The sequence below is a fragment of the Columba livia genome, chromosome Z (genome assembly GCF_036013475.1).
Source record: "Columba livia isolate bColLiv1 breed racing homer chromosome Z, bColLiv1.pat.W.v2, whole genome shotgun sequence".
In the NCBI taxonomy this organism is placed as follows: domain Eukaryota; kingdom Metazoa; phylum Chordata; class Aves; order Columbiformes; family Columbidae; genus Columba; species Columba livia.
In genome coordinates this window covers 81,315,862-81,336,571 of record NC_088642.1, presented here as the reverse complement: position 1 = coordinate 81,336,571, position 20,710 = coordinate 81,315,862, and the positions used below count along the sequence as shown (strand labels likewise).

Genomic DNA, 20,710 nt, shown 5'->3' with positions numbered 1-20,710 from the left:
CCCTGGGAGCCCGCCAGCCGCGCTCAGAGGCGAAAAGAGACGAACGAAACCGCAACTCCCGACGCCTCCTGCCTGCCATCACCGCCTCAGGCTACAGGCGCCGCGCAGCATTGTGGGTAACGGCACCTCACGCCGAAACCACGCCCCCACGTGAGGACACGCCCTCTCTCTTGAGTGGCAGCTATTCAGCCAATAAACAAGCGCTCTGTGCTCGGGGAGGCGGGACGATCTCTCCCAGCGCCCAATCGGATGGCGGAGGTGTGGCGAGGCAGGGGCCGGTTGGCGGGTGCCGGCGTCGCGTTTCCAAGGGGAAGGGAGCGCGGCGGGGCCGAGCGGCGGGGTCTGCGGTTCGGCGCGGTGCTGCCCGGCCCGCTGCGGCCCGGCTCGGGGGCGGCGGCGGCAGCAGCAGCAGCAGCAGCAGCAGCATCAGCATCAGCATCATGAGCGTGGCCTTGAGGTCGGTATGAGGCGGGCGGTTCTTCCTTCGTCCCCTGGAGCGCGGGCAGGCCCTCAGGGCCTCGCTGTCCCCTCAGGGGGCCGGCGGGGGAAATGGCGGAACGCGGGGTGAGGGGAAGGTCATCGGCAGCCTCCAGCTGCTTCTGTCTGATCCTTTGGGGAATTGGGGGGCGGATCAGGCATTCGCCTGTGGGTCGTGATAGGAATGAACGTCCAAAAAGCCTTTTAATAGGTGTTATATTAAGCTTTTGTGTTTTGTTTATTTTTTGTTTATTTTCTTTTTGCTGGTTCTGGTAGCTGTTGTGCAAAGCGTCCCAGCTTATGAATTCTATACCTGGCAAATCCTTCATGTATAATTAATACACATACACGGCATATGCGGTCCTTAATTTTCAAATCTGAGAACTTCACTCTTCATATGCTAAAGGTGGTTGTAGAGGTGGCACAAAGCTACTTCCATTTAGGTACTACTGTGTCTTTTGAAAGAAAATATTTTATGCTAAGCACTAAACTAACAATTGAGTAGCTGGATCCTTCTCCCAGGAGAGTTCAGCCTTAATCTGCTTTCAGACTTACAAATGGATTTTGTCATCGCAGCTCACAAAATGTGGGCTCTCTGGATCTGAGCCGCTCTCCCAGTCCTAATTAAGTCGCCAGCTCAGAGTTATTTTAGTCCTTCCAAAAGCTGTAGTAACCTGAAGGCAGGGTGAAATTACGCTGTCTCAATTGCTCTGCTAAGGACTTATCTCTTGGAGGATATTGCAGTCTGAGGCAGTTCCAGCCTGTGCAGCTTGTGCTTTTCTTGCCTATATTTGGAATTCTTCATGGTGTAGCTTCAGTGGTTGTTGAAAGCTAAATCTCAGCTGTGTGTTCAATCTTTGCCTTTGATTAAAATTATCAAATCCTTAACAAAGGAGAATAATAAAAACCTCATTCCAGGAAGTTTGGAAAATAAATATATTTGAAATGCAGTTTTCTTTTCACTCATCAGTAATTTTTATGCATTTTACTGTAGGTGGCACAGCATGTATTTTGTGCCTGGTGCAAATAAACAAATGAGTGTTACAAAAAAACTTTTCTGAGAGCATAAGTTTATACAATGATTTAGGTTAGAAATGGCTTCTGGAAGTCATCTAGTCCAGCTTTCTGCTGAGAGCAGGTCCTACTCTAAACTGAATAGGGTTGCTGGGAACCTTTTTCAATTGAATTCAAAAAATTTCTGATCGTGGAGACCCCATAGTGTCCCAGTGCAACTGGTCCAGCACATAAACACTTGGCACTGGGAAATTGTTTCCCCTGAGATCCAGCTGCAGTTTCTCTTCTTGCATTTTGTAGATGCTGTTGCTTGTTCTTTCCCTGTGTTCCTCTGAGGGGAACCTGTCGCTGTCTTCTGTGTAATAACCCTCTAGACAGGGTTCTGTGCTTTTCTCTTGTTCTGAGTCCAGTTGTGGACACCCTGATACGTCTGATGTGGCCTCATGATCACAGAATGGAGGGGATTTACCACGGGAATTAGGCACACTTGTCACAGTGACAATATGCTGCTTCTTCCAAGAATGTAGCTTGAATACTCTAACAGTTTTAGTTGATATCACCTGTTAATCTGAAATGTATCTTTTTAAGAGTTCTTGCTCTGAAATGGACCAGGCAATTACTGTGGATACAGCAGTCAGTCTCATTGAGGTGAATAAAGCACTGTTACAGCAAAACCCTTTACTAGCTTGGTGTGAATATCTTTTATCAGTGCCATTCTTTACATTTTTTTTTTTTTCAGCTGCTTCCAATATATGCATCGTGTATTTTCTGTCATCTGAAAATTTTATCTTATTTCTAGACTAGCCAAGGAAGACAGGGCTATCTTTTAGCCAGAATTGTTGATTTGGCATGGCTTATCTCTTTTGTGAAGAAAAAAGGTTTTAGAACTGTGTGTGTGTGTGTGTGTATGTGTGATTTAAAGGATTTTTAAAAATCCATAAATGCCATTTATCTTTGTGGGCAACAAAGCCGATTGGTGGCACCTAATACCCACTTTAGTAGCTGGACAACCCAGTTGTCTGGCCTGGTTAAGCCTCCAGCAGCCTGTCTGTCTGAAACTGCTTTCTTCTAAGCTTCAGTTTAGAAATAAAGTGTTTTCAAGAGTCACATAATTTCAACTGCTAATCTCTTATAGTACATAACCTCAAATATTCTTTTTAACTGGTATTATTTTTATCCTCTCTTGTTGTTGTTATTTGTTAATCAAAACTCCTGTACTGATTTTGTTTTGGGTGGGGGAGTGGCTGTGTTGTTCAGCTTTCACGAGGGAATTAATTGTCTGTTTCAAGCGTTACTTTAAATTGGGAGGTCAAACTGGGAAAAGACTGAATAGAGAAGGTGGTGATCTATGCAATTATGGTGAGTTTCTTCTGGGTGGAAAATGTTATCTGCAGTGGTATCTTCCTGGTAGACATGAATTACAATTAATTTATTTTTTTCTTGCATAGGAATGAACTTTCAGTAGACAAAACTAAAAAGAAGAAAAGAAGAGAACTGACTGAAGAACAGAAGCAAGAAATTAAAGATGCCTTCGAGTTGTTTGATACAGACAAAGATAGAGCAATAAATTATCATGAATTAAAGGTAAAAAGTTTTTCAATTTAAACAATTTTGTGGCAGATAATATGTATCTGTTTCTCAGTGAGTTTTTAAGATATTGGCTGTGTCTTTAAATATGCTCCATGTTCAAAATCTCTTGCTGAACTAAAGGAAGGAGGATATTTGGGGGAAGGAAAAAAAATCAGGAAATACTTTATTGGTGTAAGAACGAGCTTTTCTTCCCACACCATATACTTGACATGGTAACAGAATTATTGTAGCGATAACACTGGTCTGAACACTCCCCAGGGTTTAGTTTGGACAGATGACAAGGTGGGAAAAGCTCTTGGAAAGCTGTTTGGTTCTTTTTAAAGGCACTACATAACCCGTGAAAATCCACAGGTTTCACATACGTAGGTAAGAGATATAAATGAAACTTGTAAAAATGTTGACGATAAGCCAGAGTTTACCCACTTGCATTCTTCAGCAGGGAGCCTGTGGATTGTAGGAGTGAGGTACAATATTTGCTGTGTGTGTGTAAGGCTCAGCAGTTGTCCTTCCCAACAAAGGCTTCTCTTCTCAATAGCTATTGGCAAACGGAGGTTAGTGTGACAGTCTTGCCTAGCAAGTCCTCCTGTCTGGAGGTCTCTAGAAGTAGCAGACTAAGTTTACTAAAGCTTCTTTAAATCTTTAATGATATTTTTAATTCTGATTATACTGCATCAAGAATAAAAAATGGCTTTGGAGAGGCAAGTGTTTCTGTCACTTATTGGCTGAGGTTCTTTTGGGAAGGAATATCTTATCCAACTTGCTGGCTCCACATTCTGGCTCTACCAACTAACTCTAGGAGGGAAAAAAAAAAAAGTCTTATTTTTTCTTTAATTTCTGTTACAGGAATGTTCTAGGTATAGCAATTCCCTTATCTTTATTTCAGAGTTGAGATATTTTATTTTTGCTGAAATCCACAGTGAGAAGGGTAGTAGCGGGAACTGTTTTGAGACTGTTAATGTGCTTTTTCCATTTACCGTACACTTTGAATTCCCAGCTGTCATTTTTACTTACAAAGCTGTTTCTTAGCTGTCTAACTAAATATTGTGGCCCTGAAGATAATACTATGGAAAAACAGAGATATATAAACAGAAGAACTATCTCCTTCTCTACAAAGTCAGCATATCGCATAGATTTTTGGATGGCTACATCCAGTAGCATTTTGGTTTTCCACTTGCGGGTTAGCGTATTTTCATCAGTTTGAAGGAAGTCAAGGTAGTGTGTGCTGAGAAATTTCCAGTTGAAACAGGAATCTAAATGAGCACTGCTAACCTAATGGAAAAATAAAAAATGGGTTGGTTTATATTGTTCACTGGAAAAGCAGTGAAGTCACTTGTAAGAGGACTCATAAACACATGAACACACACTTAGTGTGAATACTGAGGAAGAATAATTTGTAGAATGATTTTCGGTTTTATCTTTGAAAAAGGGTCGGTATTTGAAACATTTTTAAAAGTGAGGAAAATAAATATACTTGTCCTAGGAAGCATTTTGTCCAGTCTGTAAAGTGCTTGAAAATGCAAAGGCTAGGGGTTTTTTTTTCACTGTAACTTGATGTTCCATTTGCTGATAGTAATTTTAGGAGATTTTTGTCCCCAAAGCTTTTTTCCTCTTTTAAATTGTGTTATTATTGTTGCTGAACCACTGATATGCACCTTCTCTCTTGGTCAAGAAGGTAATTACTGAAAATAAAAAGAAATTGTGAAATCCATATATTAATCTTCATATATGGTTGCACTTCCATTTTATTCCAAAAGGTGGCAATGAGAGCCTTGGGTTTTGATGTGAAAAAAGCTGATGTACTGAAAATACTTAAAGATTATGATCGAGAAGCAACAGGCAAGATCACCTTTGAAGATTTTAATGAAGTTGGTATGTGTTTGATTGTGTACCTTTAGAGAAAATAAGCCTATACAACTTGGAAGCAATACTTGTGTAATTTTTCATTTGTCTGGTACTATTATGATATAGAACTGGGAGATTTTTTCTTAATAAGAGCCAATATTGGAGGAATGTAAATATTTGTATTCTGAATATGCAGTATGAAATGTAGAGAAGAATGACAGCCAACATATAAAAGGAAACAGAGTATACACAGTCCTAATATTTTTCAAACTTACACGAAGGAGTAAGTGCTAACCTAAAATGTCAGTAAGTGCTGTGGGAAGCTAGGAAAATTCTTCCAGAAAGTGCAATATATATTTGGAAAGGTATATAACCTGTCCTAATCTTGAATTGGATTTGAGAGCTGCTATGATGCAATATGACCTTGACACAGAATTAAACATGATATTACTTCTATCAGAAAGATAAGGGAGTTAGACAAAATAGGTTATAGGAGCTTTAATTGTGAAGAGCTGCTGAATATAACTAAGCAATTATTAAGCAGTGTCATATTTTGAAGTTATTTATGGTTTTAAATGTAGGAATAGCCTATCTGACGCTTATACTATTACATTTTGTCTTATTTTGTACAATCATGTAACATGCAGTATTTAGATCCTTTGTGTTTCATTGTTCTTCAGCTGACATTGTGGTTGTCTTTTTGCCACAAAAGGCAGAAGTTTTCAAATTATGGAATACTGTCATGCAGTGTAGTTGTTTTAGATGAAAATATTCAAATTTAGTATAAGTCTGAGGGATTTATGTAAATATATAAACTTAATTTCTGTAGTGAGCTCGTGAGAGCTTGCATCTAATTTTTGCCTTTCTAGTTTGCTAAGCCAGGGCAGGCATTCCAGCTGCAGACAGTAGCAGATGCTAAGTGGTTCTTTATGCAGAAACAAGGTTGATGTGCTTTTAATGACTTGATGAAAGTCATAAATACCAAGCCCTGTAATACAAGACTGGCAGGTACAAAGATGTGAAGATACTTACGACTGGTTCCAGAAGTGTCTGAAATAATTACTAGAAAAATATTTCATGTGGCAATTTTGTCTTTTCTGTTACAGAAACTGACAAATGGTTGTGATAAAAAGAATAATAAAGACTAATGAATCCTTTCAGAATTAACGTTTTGCAGTTCATAGCAGTGCCCTTTTCGTAACCCTAGGGCTTAGGGGATTTTTTGTTGTTGTTTTTGTTTGTGTAGCTTTGTATGTAAAAGACAGGTTCCATGTGAATACTTCTTATTAATTTTTATGTTCTCTCAGAGTCAAAATTCCATCCTGATCAAAATATATGAAATTTATAAAAAAAAAAATCACGTCTGCGTCTGTCAGAGCTAATGGTTTTTCTGAATGTTAAGTTTGAAGCAGAGTAGGCATGTGTACATTTTTAGTTCCTATTGAAAAGTGTGTTGAAAACCTGACCGTGTCTAAATTCCATGTAGTTTTCCACTGCAACAGGTTTGTCCCAAAAAGAAACTCAGCTTGGGAAAAGAAAGATCGGAAAGAGAGGTCAGGTAACAGCCAAATATGCATGCTGAATTGAAATAAATAGAAATGAAAGAACAGGTGAAATCAGAAGTCTCTGTTCTTCACCTCAGTTTGCTAAGGTCATTCTGAGTTTACGTTTTTTAGAGTTTTTTAATCTAACTTACATATCCTTCTTACAGTGACAGACTGGATATTGGACAGAGACCCACAAGAAGAAATACTCAAGGCATTCAAATTGTTTGATGATGATGACTCTGGTAAAATAAGTCTGAGAAACCTGCGCCGGGTTGCTAGAGAATTGGGTGAAAATATGTCTGATGAAGAACTGCGGGCTATGATTGAAGAATTTGATAAAGATGGAGATGGAGAAAGTACGTGTTAGCACAAAAACCCGTACAGTCTGTTCTTCGTTTTCTCCACTTTTTAAATGTTTTTTTTATGAAGATATCCTCTTTGGTTTCCTTCTAAATAACTTTAAACTCAAACTTAATTTATATTACAAATAATGGGAATAGTTGTTTTTGACAGCTATGAGTCCTGGAAACACATGTTGGAGTCTAAAAATCAAGTTGATTTCTCAAGTCGATTGACCACTAACTCTTATTCAACCAATATCTGTTAAAAGATTGGTGAAAATATAGTTGAAGGTGGAAGTAATTGAGCGTGGGAAATACCATGTATCTACATTACATTATTTTTTTCTTCTAGATCAGTAAAAGGATTAAAGTGCTGAGAACAACTCTTTGATTTCCCGGTTAATATTTCTTAAGTGGTGATGTTGCTGTTGCGATTTCAGTGTGTTAGGTATGGAGTGTTAAGTTAATAAATCATGTTGATGGTCTGTGTGGGATCAACTTGGATAGACCTTTAACATACTTATGAACTTAAGAGTGCTGAGGAACACAGTGTGAAAAATTGCTCATGGCAACTGACAAGGTCTATACAGAGTGGGCTGCAAAGGGATTTCTTAGCTAGATAAAGAATGAATTAACAAATCAAGTTTGGTACTGTGCTTCTTAAACCTTTGTGAGCGCTGAAGATTTTTTTCATTAATTTGCAAATTCCCATATGTTTACACCAAAAACCTTAGTATATGAATTTCAGGGACCGCTTACTTGAGACCATGTATATAAACACATGTATACAATTGTCATCAAAACCTACTTTTGAGTTTTTCTTTCAGACTCATGTCTGAGATTTCAATAGCAGTTCATCAGCTTTTCCAGTTACAATAGTATTTCTGCTCATGAGCTGCCACCTGTTGGACTCAAAACTCTCACTACAAGTGGAAAAAAAAAAGAAGTGTTGTCAGCCTTGTGACAGACACTCCTCCTCTCTCTGTTGCTTGAGATAGGTGCTGTTCCACACTTGGGAGTACAGTTACGTGCTGAAAGAACCCCTTTTCTTTCAAGAGGAAGAGCAGGACATTTTAAACATGGTCAGTGGCGTGGTAATGCAAGACTTTTGTTCCATTGTAGTGCTGTAAATAGGATACCTGGAGACAAAGATAGTGAAAAATCAGTGATTCAACTTCCAGGAGAGAGTTAATGTTGACACTGTTACTGCTGAAGTGTTGAGAAAAGTGTATTATTTCTTTCCTTTTGGAGCTGTTGTTTTCTGATACCTTCCTATGATCTGAGGCCATGGTTCCGTAATAAATCCATACTGCATAATTCCGATGTTCTGCCACGCTCCCAGCTGTGTCTTTCCACCTGTTTCTTGTACTGTCAGTATCAGATCCCACAGGTGAGATGTTTAAGGGGGCTGAGCCAGGAGAAAAGTATTCACTTAGCTTTTTATCTGTTACTTTTCTTGCTGCCTAGATCCCTGCACTATCTTACTGCTTGATCAGATTTTCTTGGAGTTGCATCCTGAGAAAATACATCTCATTTTTTTCTCAGTGTTCCCTATAGGGTAATTGAAGCCGGTTAGTCCAGTGAAGACTGAAAATCCTGTTTACAGTCACATAACCGTGCAGTGACACAACAGGATTGCAGCGGTGAATTCCGGTAGACTACAGGACACCCATTTACTTCCTTTTTATTAGCTGTATAGCAGGCAAGGAATCATGCCTGTTTTTTAGATTGGTTGCTAATCTAGGTAGATACTTTAATTTTCAACTTGTTTTGCTTTTAAAAGGAAGATTGGTAGGGACATTGCATTACTAGCTTTAATTTATTTTCAGATTCATCTTACTTTTTTTGAAGGTGTGGCTTTAGAGATGAGTGAGAGTACAAGTCATCTGCAATGACATTTTGTTGTCTGTCACTCTCCTGGAGCTGCCAACTGAGATGTCAGAATCACAGAAGGTTTTCTGTCATGTGGCTATTTGGTCACTACAAATTGAATGTAGACCATTAGCTCCTTTCAGGAAGGTTCCCAAGTCACGATTAATTTCGGTCAGCGCTACATTTTTTAATTCAAGTTGATAATCTAAGAGTGGGTGGCTCAATTTTGTCTTATTTATGTATCCATTCATCCTCTAGAGCAGTCAAGTATGAGATCAAATATGGAAGACTGACAGCATAATGTTTGTGTATGGTGCTGTTTATCCTTAATGTTCTCTATGTTTTCTTCAAAGAAAACTGGTGCTGTTTCTAGCTTTTTAAGATGCATTCTGAAAAAGTAAATAATCCTGTGAATCACTGTTCCACTGAGCTTCAAACATCTGGGTCATGTAGTAAAATCTTGCTGTAATCTAATTCTCCTTTTCCTGCCAAAAAGAAAAGTGAAACTCTTAGTTTGTGGCATTTTTAATTGATCCATCAAATACAGGAATAATACCACTTGTGGTGTAATACTATTCTTACATTTGACAGATTGTTTTGCTCATATTAAGTTAAGGTCTGTTGTATGATACTGAGACTACTTGAACCCTTTTGTTTCCAGTGAAACCTCTGAGCTGTGTATAGATTTCTATAGAAAAAAAGTATTTTATATATATTTCTGTCTTCTGTAAAATGGTAAATAGTCTTATTTTCATATTTCTGGTCTTAGGAATGGATTGGTTTGGAGCGTGACTATTTTTAGAAACTTGGTGTTCTCAGTTCATGCAGGTTTTGTCATCTTGTGTGGGTGCATCTGTAGAAAACACAGTCCGGTGTTAGGTCTCAGATTTTGGCACAGAATTAGGAAAAAAACCCTCCACTGAAATAGTATGGTCCTTTAAGTCTCCAGAGTCCAAGTCAATATTTTCTTCATATTAGTTTGTGATACTAGTTCATTCTTTTTTGGGCATTTATGTTGTAGAATTAAGGGAAATCTGACCCTAAAAAAGACTGTGGTTGCTTCTAATTTCAGTGTGCTTAATTTGTGCACAGATGCTAAGTCTGAGGATGATTAACTAGGATGAATTGCGTTACTGGCAATTGTAACTATGCATCTCTTTGCAGTTTGTGTGAATGTTACCAAATTCGCTTGTAGTTATAATACTGTATTTCCACTTTGCAGCGTTATGTAACACAGATGTTTTAAACCAGAGAATATTTTGGGGAGGATGTTTGTATTTTTGCTCTTACTGTGTTGTTACCTTGATAGAAGTGTGGAAATGCTTTTTGAAGTCATACAGACAACGCAGTGCTTATGTGTAGTACATTATATAGCTATAGGATGGACCAATATTTCAGAGTATAGTGTCCTATACTAAATCTACTTCTTTTTTTTTTTTTTTCAATGTGTCACAGAAGAGCAGATGTAGGTTTATTTTTTTATTCTTTAAAATAGTATAATTTGGTTTATTTTCTTCTAGCTGTGAACGTAGCTCTTGCTTTGCAGTGCTTTGTTTAGGAATAGTGTGGGCACATTGTCTGGGACAGGTAATTGTCAGAGAGAATTCTTCATATGTGTCTGGTCTTTTCCATGTCACAGACTTATTCTAATCATTCCCCACTACAGTAATTAGTTGCAGAGTGAACATTTTCATTGGTTAACTCTTTTACGGTAGCTCTGTATTAACATATGAGTAAGGTCAATAGCTCAGGTATAAGTGTAGGAAAATAATTAATGACTGCTAATTAATTTATTATTATAACTTAATTTCTTCACGTTTGGTTGTGTAAAATATCTGTTAATTATCACTAAAGAATGTAGAAAGTGCAGATGGGGAAAAGTCCATTTTAATTCTAGCTAATTTATGGAATCATTAGTAAATGAGCTCAAAATTCATTTTGTATTTGGCAAGTGTTACAGATTTGAGAGAGAGGACTACGATGGTTGGGCTGTGGGGAAGATTGCACATAAATGTCTGAATCATGATTTTAAGAAAAAAAACAAATTTGATTGTCACTGGAGCTGCAGCATTGTTTGAGATGCACTTACTTAACAAAATCTATCTATAATTTTTAACATTTTCATAAATATTTAAAAATCCTAATAATAAAGTGATTTTTGCATAGGTGTGTTTTTGCATACTTTTCTCAGTGCTTGTTTCCGTGTTGTATTAGAATATGTTTACTTTAGTGGTGAGAGATAATGATAGCTTGTTATAGTGAGCTATATTCTGGCTTAAATATTCTACATAATTTAGATTTCATTATGAATTTTCCTTTCATATGAAAAAAAAAGAAAGTGCAAAATCTGTTGTTCTAGAAGCAAAAAAGTCCAAACTTGTAAAGCCTGATTAGTAGTGGATCAGACACAACAGAAACTAACTGGGAGACCTCTAAGTAAAAAAGTATAATACAGATATGTGTTATTTTCTTTTATGGCTTATGGATGTTTACTGTTTGTCTAATGATTTTTCTCTTTTTCTACAGTTAATCAAGAAGAGTTCATTGCTATTATGACTGGAGATATATAACATCAGAAGAAATGAACCCAACACAAAAGGGAGTAATCATTGGCAGCTCCCATTACCATGTTTTGTATTTCCATTCTTTTCTGTAGCTGGAGTGATGCAGAAAATTAATTTCCTTGCAGGACCAAAGTAGAGACAGGTTATATGCACTGATAGTTCAGTGTTTTGTATCATTAAATATTATGACTAGAATAACTGATACAATTTTGGAACAAGTAAGTAATGCTGCATTTCCGAATGTTTTGAGTACTCATTTGTAAAATAGCTTTGTATAGGTTTTCTAGATTGCATCATATTATAAAAACCTTTTGAGATTGACTTTGTGTTAGCATTAGCTGTGGCCTTAGTTTTGATACATAAGGTTTGACAAATTTCCATTTTAATAAAATGTTCTTTACTATTGCTACTTGAAAGTCTTATTTTTTAGTTTAATCTGAACTGGACTATAACATAAAATCCTTTGGGGAAAATGATTTTTTTTTTTTTTTTTTTATTTATAGGTTTGTAGTTCCACTGTTCTAGATGAATGTTAACTTTAAATGAGCAAGCATTTACATCTCCTAAGATGCAGTTTATTAACTCTGTGTTACCCCTGTCTGATAGCAGAGGGCAGGCAACTATGCGTGATGATAAACTATCAAAAATGTGCTTAAATCATCCACTTGTCAGCCAGCAACTCTCTTTAGTATCTACAGATCTCATAGCTGTGGAGACGACAGCTGTTTATGATGAGTATGTCCTCTCTCTGCATTATCTAGTTAGAAGAAAAGCATCATAGGGAATTAACTTTTAAAGTAGTTGAAGAGACTAGATGTATTTCTAGTTTGCCAGGTGTCTTCGCGTCGTCATTAGTTTGTCTTCCAAATTTCCTGTCTACTAGTAATTATTTCTTCTTTTTAAATTTCGCTCTCCTTATGTATCAAAAGATGTAACTTTAAATATTGGCTAATGCTGTGTTCATCTTTACTGTCAGAAAAGCAGCTGCTTTTTAACTGTAATCCTGGGGTTATGAACAGGTTTGATCTGCACAAAAAAAATCAGAGCTTGGAAGTTATAGGAGGCAGAAGTTAAGGTCATCAAAGTTAATAGATTTTTCCGATTATTTTTTGAGTGTATATTGTAGCATTCTTATCTGTGAAGTACTGCGTTGCTCTCTATTAAGCCATCAATACCAGTCTATTCATGCAGAAAGTTAGAGCAATTCAGAATAACCAGCAGTGGCTCCGTATTACTGACCAAACCATCAGCTGGGATTGACATGCTGGATAACTCTCGTTTAGAGAGACTTCTTCTCAAAATCTTATGCTAGGAAAGGACATGCTTCCTTTTCAAATACTTTCATTTTTATTATTTTCAAAATTAATAATGAAAATATAGTGGGGAAAAACGGGAAGGTTAAAATTAACATGAAGTTTACGGGAGTGAAGGAGTAATTGGTATTAGCCAGGAAATTGCAATCTTCTTAATGTTTGGTTAGTGTCTCAGTCTTCAGGTTTGAGTAAAACTTCCTCTGTGCTGTATCAGAGGCAGATTTTATATTCAGGTTCTTGCTCAAAAAGTAAACATAATGAAGTATTTGCAGGATGAAGATTGGTGCTTATGGGGCAAAAATTCTGCTATATACAGTATGGACATTATTTCTTTTATATTCATTTCAGTATAATATTTGGAAAAGGGGGAAAATAAGAGTTAAAGCATTCTACCATGCAAGAGAAAATCTTGCTTGGAAATAAATACAGCAAACTTCTTTTAGGTCAAGTAAAATGTTTTAGATTCCAATAGCAAAAAACCACCCACCTAAAATTTAAAACTTACTTGGAAGAAACCTACCAAACGTGCAACAAAACCACTCAGTTTTTAACCAGTATTTTGCAGTCTTAGCAGATTTGTTTGGGAGGTGAATATTTAAGGGAAAAGATTCAGTGTTTGGAACCGAGCCTGTGAACTGCTCTTAACAAGTGTTTTCTAGGAACACTATGGGTATTACTCGCTTCAGTATTCTCTGGCTTTGAATTTCTTCTGTCAACTATTTCAGAGACACTTTTATTTTCTGCAGACAGTGGAAGTGATAGAGAACTTAAAAGGTCCCTTAGTAGTCATCAGAAATTTCTTCCCCAAGAATAATAGCTTTATTCTGAATGTGCCAGTTTTCTAATACTCGGCTGCAGCTGTTGAACAACTGCCTTTTACAGGGATATTAACATTCTGTTCTTCTGTAGGTGGCTGGTAATTATTTCTTGATAGAGGTCACTGTTTGCAGCTCTTCCAGCAAGATGCTATTTCTCTCTTCTGGATTGAGGCCTTATTTTCAGCATTTGCAATGTACTTGAAAAATGTTAGTTTATTCTTGCAGATGTGGCAGCACTTGCTATGGGCCAAATACCGATAGAGCAATGCTCCCTAAGCACAGCGCAGTCAGCTGGAGAGGTCTTGAAGGTTACTCGGACTGGGGGAGTGGCACAGACAAAAGAAGAAACCGTCAACATAGTATTTAGTCACTTTGTCTCCATGTTTGCCTTTTTCTCTGAATTTCATTGTTTGGGAGACTTTTGCATTCCAAAACCAGGCATGTTTTGTGCTGTTTGACTGGTGAGCTTCTTGCTGTTTTGTGTACTAGGCGTGTTGTGATTTTCGTTGGCTTTTCTTGATATTCACCAGCCAACAGCAGTTGCAATTTTAATGTATCTTACCGTAGCAACAAGGAACCTTGGCATATCACTGAAAAATAATGTAACACCTCTTGAATTTTGACATTTACGCTATGTAAGTTATTGATTCTTGTCCCCCCTGAGTGGCAAGGTACAACCAGCAGGAAAGTGGCAGCGAGTGGTATTGACAACATGCAGGGAAGCAGAGAGCGGAGTTGGAGGACTGCAGGAGCAGAGACAAACATGCATTAAGTGATGTGAGATTGCTGGTTTTGAAAAAAAACCCAAACATTTATGATGGCAATCTTGGTATCAGAAGAAAATGTCCACAGAGGTGTCCTAGAACTGGTTGCAAAACCAGAAAAATACTGAATTGAGTTCCAAAACATTAATGATTTTATTGGACATTGGTCACCTATATCTGATACTGACCTTTTACATTTTGTGTTATCATATTGCATCCCCTTGTACTTACAATAGGAACTGCTGGAGCATTACATTACTATACTGCGAGTATCCAGAGTCAGACAAAAGTGTTCCCCTGTTTTTGTTGATGAAGGGTAAACTACTAGGGGCTTTTCTGTAGGGCTGTTTGGTCTGGCTTGGGTGTGGGGTGCCGGGGGGACACCGGCAGTTCCACGACTCGCAGCGCTCAGCAGTTCTGGGACTGGAGCAGGTGTGTGTGCTGGAGCGCTCCTGCAGTTTGGGAACTGTGTGAAGTCGGGACTGAAACACTCGGATATCAATGGGAACCGTGTTCAAGTGAAGGTGAGTGACATTGTAAAACTCCTGTCACCTCAACAGACGTTTGACATGATACTTGTATTACAAGGCTTTTCCAAATGTGAAGATGCCAATGAGGTTTTCCTTGGAAGTACCTGAACGTGGCATATTACATGAAATAGAAGAATAGAAAGACAAGACAGTGACTGTATTAATGATGTTGCTTTATAATCAAGAAATAATGCATTAAATGATCTTTCAAGCTCAACTAGCAGATTTTGTAATAGTTATTCAGCTCTTTTCACCTGAAAAGCATTTCAGTGATGTGCATTCTTTGTCTTAGGGTTTTATGAACACATGAATTTATAACTAGATTAAGTGGATCTTTTTGCATGCTTCTCATGAATATGAAGAGGTGCCTTTATATGCTAGTCTTTTATCTGATCTCTCACTTTGGAAATAGAACACCTGTATCATTCCCACTTGTCTTGAGCAAGATTCTCAAGTTTGCTGCCTTGCAGTCCCTTTTGGGTATCTGTCCATCCTGCAGCTGTATCTGTGCAGGCTCAATTTACTCAGAAATGCCTTCTCCATTGTAGCTTGAGAGGAGAGTGAAAATGGCCCTCCTTCTGTTGTTCCAGACTTTGGGCCTTAGGACTGGACTTTAATGTGCTGAATACTTATGTGTATGTCTTGAACCCACTTCTGATTTCAATGTAGAGCTGTGATACTTCTGTGCTATTTAGGTGTGCCCTTCCCTTAATTTTTGTAGAGTATCTTGGAGTGAAAATTTATATTCAAGCAAAAATTGATAACATGAAGTGTCGTATTTGTTTTTCTATGTTTCTTGCATTGTAAACTCTTGAGAACAAATCTCTCTTGTTTTGAATATTTATATCCTAAAACCAGTTCTTATTTTAATGTACAACTATGATACTTCTGAAGACAAAAGAGCCCTGACCTGTGTCAGATCCAATCACTTTTACTTGCAGTCTTCCCTCGTTTGTGAGAATCCTCCACACTTAACACTTCCCTGCTGTCTTGCTCATGTAACAACCCTCAAATCACACCCCTCTCATTCCAGAATCCTCTAATTTCTGGACACTACCCCATGCAACCCCAAGTTTCTACCCACACCTACACCATCTAACATCCTTCCTTCTTTCCTAACTGCTGCCTAAACCATTTTCCTACCACATCAGGTAGAAGAGTGGGAAGGACTTGATGATGAATTCTGCCTTGGATTGCAAAAAAGCAGATGAGAGTTTTGAGGTGCTGAGATCTTAAAAACCTTCATGTGTGGTGGGTTGGAATGACAGCAGCTGTAGACCAGAAGGAGCAGGGTGATTTAATGATAGAAAGAAGCCCCGAGACTAAGAGTGCTGGCATGCCTGTCCCCAACAGGAGTTGGTCCTCTCTTTTGTTGTTTGAAACCAAACATGGGGTACAAGTCCATACTTTCTGCTCTGATTTGTAAAGTGAAGGTTACAGATCACACTTTGTGAAGCTGATGCCCATCAGGTTGAACAACAGCGCACTATCCTACCTGTATATTAATTTATTTTAAAAACAACTTCAAGTGTGTAAAGGCTCATGTTATGGCTGGTGTTTTCTTCTCCTCGAGGTTGCATGTACAGCAAGCAGTGCAACTGGTGGCACTGGTGTGATTGCACCATCTCATGCTGCCCTGCATAGAAGCATAAAGATATTTTTTTTTCCTTATCTCAGAGCAAATTATATAAATATGTAAAGACCAACAACGTGGTTTTAGACAATCCAGCCTATCTCTGTCCATTCCTAGAGGCAGCTTCCCCTTCTAGCTTTGGGCAATTCCAACAACCTTGGTTGGTTTCCACAAGTTTAAGTTGGCTTGCAAGTTAATAGTGCTCTTAACAATACCTCATGCATGTTGCACAGGTTATACAAGTTGCCCAAGTGCAAATGTCTGAATTTGTACAAACTTTTCATACATACATACATATATATATGTATATTAAGCCCTATTGTAATAGCTGCAGCAGGTAAAATCAAATAACAGTAGCATGACCTGTGTAATACTGATCCTTACGTTTGTAGCTCCAAAGCTGTTAATCACAGTATGTTTGGGATTGGAAGGGACCTCAAAAGCTCGTCCAGTCCAGTCCCCCTGCTGGAGCAGGAACACACAGATGAGGTCGCACAGGAACATGTCCAGGTGGGTTTGAATGTCTGCAGAGAAGGAGACTCCACAACCTCCCTGGGCAGCCTGTTCCAGGCTCTGCCACCCTCACCAGGAACAAGTTTCTTCTCAAATTTAAGTGGAACCTCTTGTGTTCCAGCTTGAGCCCATTACCCCTTGTCCTATCATTGTTTGCCACTGAGAAGAGCCTGGCTCCATCCTCCTGACACTCACCCTTTATATATTTATAAACATTAATAAGGTCACCCCCCAGTCTCCTCCAAACTAAAGAGCCCCAGCTCCCTCAGCCTTTCCTCACACGGGAGGTGCTCCACTCCCTTAATCATCTTTGTTGCCCTACGCTGGACTCTCTCCAGCAGTTCCCTGTCCTTCTGGAACTGAGGGGCCACAACTGGACACAATATTCCAGATGTGGTCTCACCAGGGCAGAGCAGAGGGGAAGGAGAACCTCTCTTGATCTACTAACCACCCCCCTTCTAATACACCCCAGGATGCCATTGGCCTTCCTGGCCACAAGGGCCCAGTGCTGGCTCATGGTCACCCTGCTGTCCACCAGGACCCCCAGGTCCCTTTCCCCTACACTGCTCTATAATAGGTCATTTCCCAACCTATACTGGAACCTGGGGTTGTTCCTGCCCAGATGCAGGACTCTACACTTTCCCTTGTTAAATTTCATTAGGTTATTCCCCACACAGCCTGTAATAATATGTAGTTAATTCTCCTCTGAAGCTCATTTAAATAAAGTTAGCTTTACCACAATGTAAGTTGTCTGTTGGTAGTAATTGGACAGGTGAGTGCTTAAACTTGCCAGTTTTCTCCATTAATCCAGGGCCTAAGTAAGCAATGCAACAAACTTAACATGAAGTTTTGTATTTGTTTTATAGTTATAACTGACAGCTAAAGAAATAGTGCACCCAATACCACGCTAATGGTGCAAAGGGCATGCCCGTGGATAAAAGCACTATATTCAGTATTTTGCTTTGGCCTCTGAAACTCCCATTTGAGACTGTGACTTCTGGCTTGTGCTTAAAAGCTTGAAGCGTTCTCTAATCCAATATACTGGGTTACCCAATTTAATTTTATATTTTTAAGGTATATTTTCATTTATTAAATTAAAAAAAGCTACAAATTTGTTCTAAAAGGTGTATGTGGTGGTTGCTTTTTTTCGGCTTGCTCAGTGCAAATCATTTTCTGATGGTTGTTTCATCTTCAGAGTTAGGCTTGCTCCTGACAGTTCATTTGTTTTTGACTGACGTTCAGCCTTTGATGTGAATTAAAGGAACTAATTACAGAATTAAACTGTGTTTTGATTGTAAGGTTCTTTAAAATATACCTACTGCAGAACAAGTAGTAAGAATAAGGTACTTCAGAACACTGTGAAGAAAAAAAAGCCTCTATTAGAGTTCCAGATAGGTAACAGTATTCAGTGAGACAGAGTGTAAAATTAGTAATCGTATGCCTTGCTGATGTAAATGAAGTATAAAAAAATCCCAACAATAAAGTAACAACAAGAAAGTTCACAAAAAAATTGGCATAGAGTAGTCAATGAAGGACCTAAGGCCTGTAACTGCTGTCTTGTAGGCTCCCCCACTCCTCATGGCACTGAGCATCCAGAGGTGCTTCTGATTTATGTTCATGGACCTTGGACCTAAGATGCGAAGTTTCTCTAGCCATCTATGTTCTATGGCTAAAATGTTTAGCAGCATTTGTATCTCAGAAGACTTGTGTTAGATTTCACTCCCAAACTCATTTTGTAAAGCTACACACCTTCCTATCTCAGCTAAGATGCTAAATCCAGCATCTGCAAATACCTGCACTGGTCACAGCAAAACGCTGGGGGATGCCTGTCCCTCCTCTTGCCTTTGTGTTGTGTCATGGGGTTGTGCTGCAGGTGACTAGATGACCGAGTAGTGAGGTGGACTGTGAACTGGCTGAAGGGAAGAAGCCAGAGAGTCGTGGTCAATGGGGCAGAGTCCAGTTGAGGCCTGTATGTAGTGCAGTGCCTCAGGGGTCAGTGCTGGGACCAGTACTATTCATCAGTGATTTGGATGTGGGAATAGAGTCACTGTCAGCAAGTTTGCTGATGACACCAAGCTGGGAGGAGTGGCTGACACTGGAAGCTGTGCTGCCATCCAGAGACCTGGACAGGCTGGAGAGTTGGGCAGGGAAATTTAATGAAATAGAACAAGGGAAAGTGTAGAGTCTTGAGTCTGGGCAGGAACAACCCCAGGTTCCAGTATGAGTTGGGGGATGAGCTATTAGAGAGCAGTGTAGGGGAAAGGGACCTGGGGGTCCTGAGGACAGCAGGATGACCATGAGCCAGCACTGGGCCCTTGTGGCCAGGAAGGCCAATGGTACCTGGGGTGGGTTAGAAGGGGGTGGTCAGTAGGTCAGAGAGGTTCTCCTGCCCCTCTGCTCTGCCCTGGGGAGACCACACCTGGAATCTTGTGTCCAGCTGTGGCCCCTCAGTTCCAGCAGGACAGGGAACTGCTGGAGAGAGTCCAGCGCAGCCACCAAGATGCTGAAGGGAGTGGAGCATCTCCCGTGTGAGGAAAGGCTGAGGGAGCTGGGGCTCTGGAGCTGGACAAGAGGACACTGAGTTTACAGATGTATAAAGGGGGAGTGTCAGGAGGATGGAGCCAGGCTCTTCTCAGTGACAACCAATGATAGAACAAGGGGCAATGGGTCCAAACTGGAACGCAGGAGGTTCCACTAAAAGAGGAGAAGAACCTTGTTCCTGGTGAGGGTGGCAGAGCCTGGCCCAGGCTGCCCAGGGGGGTTGTGGAGTCTCCTTCTCTGCAGACATTCCAACCCGCCTGGACACCTTCCTGTGTAACCTCATCTGGGTGTTCCTGCTCCATGGGGGGATTGCACTGGATGAGCTTTCCAGGGCCTTTCCAACCCCTGACATTCTGGGATTCTGTGACTGATCCCACTGCCCAGCTCTGGCGTCGCGAGGTGTAGATCGAAACTGCATCTCCCACCAGATTTGTGCTCAAGGCACACCACCTCTGCCGGTCCTTTTGCAACTTTTGATCATTTGTAGTGTCCTGTTACTGGTTAACATGATGTCCCTAAACAGGCCTCAAAACAGGGATTGGAGACTAAGCCTCTTGAATGAGAGGTTTGTGTGCTGCTTTCTCTTTTTTAATGCTATTTTATCGGCAATAGCTCAGGTATCCTGCGCATTAGCTCAAGCTAAGGAAGCAGATTTGGCTTTCCCATTCAGATCCAGAGCATATGGGAGGCAGCTGTGCTCGTTGAGGAACCTGCACAGCTTGGATGCAGCAAGCGCCCGGGGATGGGCAGGCAGCTTGCCAGAAGCACGGAGGATTCCTGAGATGGTCCTGTCTGGATGCCAAACACTGGATCTTTGTCACTCACACTGCCACATGGAAGGGGAGCAGACCTCAGGAGGCTGATAGCCCTGCAAGGAAGGATGTGGTTTGGAATGAGGAGCAATATGGAGCAGTTCAGTTCTGGGCCCCTCAGTTCAGGAAAGAGACTGAAGTGCTGGAGCGGGTCCAGAGAAGAGCAACAAGACTGGGGAAGGGACTTGAACACAAGCCTTATGGGGAGAGGCTGAGGGAGCTGGGCTTGTTTAGTCTGGAGAAGAGGAGGCTTAGAGTTGAGCTCAGCACTCTCTAGAACTACCTGAAGGGCAGTTCTAGCCAGGTGGGGATTGGTCTCTTCTCCCAGGCAGTCAGCAATAGGACAAGGGGGCATGGGCTTAAACTCTGCCAGGGGAAATTGAGGCTGGAGATTAGAAAGCAATTCTTTGCAGAGAGAGTGGTCAGGCATTGGAATGGCTGCCCAGGGAGGTGCTGGACTCACCGTCCCTGGAGGTTTTTAAACTGAGATTGGACATGGCACTTAGTGTCATGATCTAGTCAATGGAATGGAGTTGGAC

At 40.0% G+C, this 20,710-nt stretch overlaps 1 protein-coding gene across 2 annotated transcripts; it reads left to right on the top strand.

Moving 5' to 3' along the window:
* The first annotated feature begins 270 nt into the window (after positions 1-270).
* On the top strand, positions 271-11,656 carry CETN3 (centrin 3). 2 transcript variants are annotated; one of them, XM_065046529.1, is made up of 6 exons: positions 271-457; positions 2,940-3,075; positions 4,836-4,950; positions 6,635-6,826; positions 7,810-7,893; positions 11,210-11,656. In XM_065046529.1, the coding sequence occupies exons 1-6, from the start codon at positions 441-443 to the stop codon at positions 11,251-11,253; spliced, it is 588 nt and encodes a 195-aa protein (XP_064902601.1). In that variant the 5' UTR covers positions 271-440; the 3' UTR covers positions 11,254-11,656. The 2 variants fall into 2 exon arrangements, with proteins under 2 accessions (XP_064902601.1, XP_064902602.1); XM_065046530.1 differs by lacking the exon at positions 7,810-7,893 and having other exon boundaries at positions 277-457.
* The last annotated feature ends 9,054 nt before the right edge of the window (positions 11,657-20,710 follow it).

Coding starts and splice junctions, on each gene's coding strand:
- CETN3 (XM_065046529.1), top strand. Junction 4,951..6,634: donor TGAAGATTTTAATGAAGTTG/GTATGTGTTTGA, acceptor TCCTTCTTACAG/TGACAGACTGGATATTGGAC. Junction 6,827..7,809: donor TAAAGATGGAGATGGAGAAA/GTACGTGTTAGC, acceptor TGCTTGAGATAG/GTGCTGTTCCACACTTGGGA.